Source organism: Hippocampus comes, unplaced genomic scaffold (genome assembly GCF_001891065.2).
Source record: "Hippocampus comes isolate QL1 unplaced genomic scaffold, H_comes_QL1_v1.1 scaffold269, whole genome shotgun sequence".
In the NCBI taxonomy this organism is placed as follows: Eukaryota; Metazoa; Chordata; class Actinopteri; order Syngnathiformes; family Syngnathidae; genus Hippocampus; species Hippocampus comes.
Window position 1 is genome coordinate 65,346 of NW_017805376.1, and position 4,787 is coordinate 70,132.

At 42.1% G+C, this 4,787-nt stretch overlaps 1 protein-coding gene across 7 annotated transcripts in view; it reads right to left on the minus strand.

Annotated features, from left to right (window-relative positions):
• The window catches only part of nvl (nuclear VCP like), a 77,735-nt gene that overhangs the window by 44,858 nt on the left and 28,090 nt on the right, over positions 1-4,787 (minus strand). For all 7 annotated transcript variants that reach the window (XM_019872091.1, XM_019872087.1, XM_019872090.1 and 4 more), the window contains 2 exons: positions 2,342-2,443; positions 2,129-2,246 (listed from right to left, as the gene is read on the minus strand). In XM_019872091.1, the coding sequence (XP_019727650.1) occupies positions 2,129-2,246; positions 2,342-2,443 (220 nt within the window). The remainder of the gene's footprint in view (positions 1-2,128; positions 2,247-2,341; positions 2,444-4,787) is intronic.

Genomic DNA, 4,787 nt, shown 5'->3' on the forward strand with positions numbered 1-4,787 from the left:
TGGAGGCGGGGGAGACGATAGCGGGGGTCGGGTGGGGACGAATGGTTGGAGATGATGCTACTGGCTGCGATGGCCAGGATGGGCCCAGAAATACACCGCCCGTTCGAGAAAATTAACATATAGCATAGTCTGCCAAATTCCCAAATATGGTAAACTAGACTTGCCCCAGCACAAAAAGCAAGATGCGGCAATTTTTATCCCGAGCGCACACACTCTGTGTACGAAAATAGAGCCCATACAGTCCTATGTGTTCATTGTTCTAATAGCCTAGATACATCCTTCTTCATGAGAAACCGCAGTGTAAAGATGCAGCCAATGACACGAGTTGAGCAGCGTAAGGTTAAGTAAAAATAAATCAAAGCTTGAGCCCGCATCCTTTTTTTATCTTCATATGAGAGTTATTGCTATAACGGAGCAGCACAGGTATGTATGAACAAACGATTGACTGATGCAGTAAGATGTGCAGGGCAGCAGTTGTACTTTAAGCTTGCCATACAAACATCCAATAGAATGATGAATTAACCAGAGGTGGGCATTCCATGACTGTTTCCGTTAGTATTTCAGGCCGACCCACGTGGGTCCAGTGTGTCCCTTGTCAGGGACAGCCACTCAGCGTCAAGAATGTAATTTCCACGTCAAGCACAAATAAAGAAGAAATAATATATATGCATGTATAGATCAGGGGTCGGGATACTAGGGCTCGCGATCCAGGTGTGGCTCTTTTGATGATTGCATCTGGCTCGCAGATAAAACAAAATATTTTCTTTTGTTTAATCCATCCATCGATTTTTCATTGCTCATGTCCTGTTCAGGGCTGCAGTTGGCTGGAGGAGCAATTATCCATGATTTTAATTGGATGATACTGGCCCACGTTGGCCGGGAAACAGATAAACGCCCCCTTTTGAATCAGCCCGCTCGGTCATTAGCTCAAAGCTAATCCTTCGACGAATAAGATGGTGAAAAGAAAAAAAGATGACGAGTATGCTACACTTGAGGACGAATGGACCAAAGGATTCGCCTTTGTGGAGAGAACAGGTTCTGCGGTGTGTCTAATTTGCAATGACAAAATACCATCGATGAAACGGTCGAATGTAAAGCGGCACTTTGACATGCGCCATGCTACGTTCGCGTTAAAATACGCTGCGGGAGACACCAGAAAGGAAGCGAGAAGGCTACTGAGCAGGGTGCAAGCTCGCCAGCAGCAACTCCACGTATGGACCCGGCTGGATTTTTAGCAATAGTGAGGAACGGAAAACCATTCACATTAATGGTGTGCATGGTAGAGGACCCGAGCTGAATGTCGGACGGACACCACCCGAGGAGTGAGAGGAGGATTTTTTTTTTTTTTTACACACACACACACACACACACACACACACACACACATACACACACACACCCAAGTTAGGTTAGGTTAGTGTATAAATAACAAAATACAGTAAACATGAACATGAAACATACATGTACTGTATTGCTTGCTATATGTTGCTCAATGTGACTCGCTGTTGTTTTGCTGACTTTCGCTGCCTCTCGCGGATCTTTTGCGGCATTTTCGCTTTTTCTGAATGACCTCGCGCCACCTTACCTCTCTGAGCTCATCCGCCCCTACACACCTGCCCGGCGCCTCAGGTCTGCGGACCAGACATTATTAGAAGTACCAAGAACTAAACTGAGGCTCAGAGGGGATCGAGCCTTTTCTGTTGCTGGTCCCTCTCTCAGGAATGACCTCCCACTGATCATTCGACAAGCCTCCTCACTGCCCATCTTCAAAACCCGCCTCAAAACTCACTTGTATTCTTTGGCATTTGACTCAGCATGACTTAGATTTGTTCTTGGTTTTGCTGTTTGGTGCTTTCTACCGTCTTTATTACCGATTTGCTTTGCTGTTTGTTGTATATGTTAAATTTCTCCATGTACAGCACTTTGTATGCAGCGATGGCTGTTTGAAAGTGCTCTGTAAATACAGTTGAGTTGAGTTTTTAATTTTTTTTTTAATTTTATTTTATTTATTTATTTATTTTTTTATGAATGCTTTTGAAAAATCCGCGATGCACTGAAACCGCGAAAAGTGAACCGCGAAGTAGCGAGGGATCACTGTATGTATTTATATATGTATGTATGCTTGTACCATCCATGCAGGTGAGGATCTGGGCGACAATCCTCCTTTCCATGTCTTTGGAGGCTATTTCTCTCTTTGGTGTTATAGCATCTATCTCATCAATAAACAGGATACATGGAGCTGAGCTCTGCAGGAGAAAGGCGCCAAACAGATTAACACAATAACTTAAGACATTTAGTTCAATGTGATTTGTCAAATAAACTTCAAATAAAGCAGCTCAACCACAGCAAGATCAAAGAGCTCCCTGAGCTTCTGTTCAGACTCTCCAGATACTCCAGACACTAATTCTGGAGCAGACACCTTCAGCAAGGGGAGGTCCAGCTCCTGAAATCAACATATACATTGTCATCGGTAATTTTACTCATTTTTATAATTACCGTATTTTTCGCACTATAGGGCACACCAAAAAGTCTTCAGTTTTCTTAAAAGCTCACGGAGCGCCTTAAAATCCAGTGTGTCTTTTGCATGGTCATTATGGTAATACATCGACTCCAAGATGGCTCCTTCCTGGAGACATGCTTCCAACGTTATAACTTGCTGTTGGTTCAGTGAACTGTGTCGCTGCTTTATTCAATAAGTTTTTGTTGCAGCTCCGAAAAAAGGAGAGCTGTGGTGTTCATTTTTTAAAACAGTCTCAACAAATACAGGTACGTCTTTGTCTGTCTCCGTGCCTTCTTCCGTTCGACTCGAGAGGCATTCAAGACCACCTCCGAAAAACGTAAACTAACGATTACTTCAATGAAACTACAAAAATTGAAAATAATACATCAAAACTGAAAAGCAAGCGAGGATATCACAAAATAAATTCTATAGCCACCCCCTACAGAATTTATCTTGTGATTTCATCATTTGTGAATACACAACAAAGGAATAAATAACTACTACTGACATCTGATCGTAGTGGTCGTGGCGCTATGATCAAGGAAATGCCAATGCGTTTTTTGGAGGCGGTCATGAACGCCTCTCGAGTTGAACGGAAGAAGCGTAGCTACATCTAGTGGATGCATTAGGCGTTCATGACCGCCTCCGAAAAACGTAAATCAATCATTACTTCAATGAAACCACGAAGAAAATCAAGCGAGGAAATCCCAAAATAAATTCTGTAGGGGGGATATAGAATTTATTTTATGATTTCCTCGCTTGATTTTCAGTTTTGATGCATTATTTTCAATTTTCGTAGTTTCATTTAAGTACAGTAATAGTTAATTTACATTTTTCAGAGGTGGTCAAGAACGCCTCTCAAGTTGAATGAAGGAGCGTGGCACCATCTAGTGGAGGCATTGTAGATTGCGCCTTATAATGCGAGGCATCCAATGTATGAAAAACATTTACAAAATAGCCATTCATTGAAGGTGCGCCTCGTGATCCAGTGCGTCTTTTAGTGCGGAAAATACGGTATTTATAATTTATAATTATTTTAATCAAGTGCAGAACAATTTCTCTTTCGAGGTTGAACTGATGTAACCCTAATGTTTGGAATAAATGGGTCATATTTTCTCATCCCGACTGTTGCTGACTATTTTTTGTTTGAATAGTATCACTTGATGAAGTCTCTTCAAAGATTTTACAGTAAAAAAATAAGTGCATGTATCATTCCTGTTGATATCATATTGGATAAATACCGGTAATCGGACAGTACTCCAGGCTGCAATGTCGGTATCGTATTCAAAGTGAAAAAGTTGTATCGAGACACCCCAAGCAACACCGCCGGAAAGGTGGCCCACTCTAGGTTTGCGAGGGTGATGTGGAGCCGGGTCCAGCTGTCTTTGGAACGAGAGGTGGGGAACCGCTGAACTGAATGCCATCCAATCGCAGGGAACAAATAGACAGCCATTCACACTCACACCAATGAACAGTTTAGCGTGTTCAATGCATGTTTTTTGGAATGTGGGAGGTAATCAGAGTACCCAGAGAAAACCTCGGCAGGCACAAGGAGAAGATGCAAAGCCTACACTGGAAGCTCGGAGCCCAGGTCTGAACCCATATGCTCTGCACAGTGAGGCGGATGTGATAACCAGTCTGTTCCACCGAAATTAAAATCAACCAATGAAAATTTGAGATTTTGAATTCTTATTCAACAATTACTTTGATAAACTCATGAAACAAGCCTGTACATAAAAGATGGTACCCAAAGAAAAGTTATTAAATTGTTTGAACAAAGGGACATGACTAACTCAGGAATGTCCTCTAATAAGCATCACAGGTGTCAAGCATATTAATTGTAAAGGCTATAATACAATCTCCAGGCAGTTTGATGTTCCTGTGACTGCAGTTGCACACATTATTCAAAAATTTAAGATGCGGTTGCTACCTGATAAAAATTTATGACATATAGCACCTCAATGAAAAAGCACTGTCTGATTTGCATTGATTAATTTTCATTATTTTTCATTTATTATTGCTTTTGTCAGTCAGGTGCTCGACTGGTTAGTGCGTCGGCCTCACAGTGCAGAGGTGCAGGGTTTGATTCCGGCTCCGGCTCTTCTGTGTGGAGTTTTCATGTTCTCCCCGTGACTGTGTGGGTTTTCTCCGGGTACTCCGGTCTCCTCCCACGTTCCCAAAACATACATGGTTGATGCAACAACCTAAATCAGGGGTCAGGAATCTTTTTGACGAAGAGAGCCATGAAAGCAAAATATTTGGAAATGTATTTCAGTGATATATATAT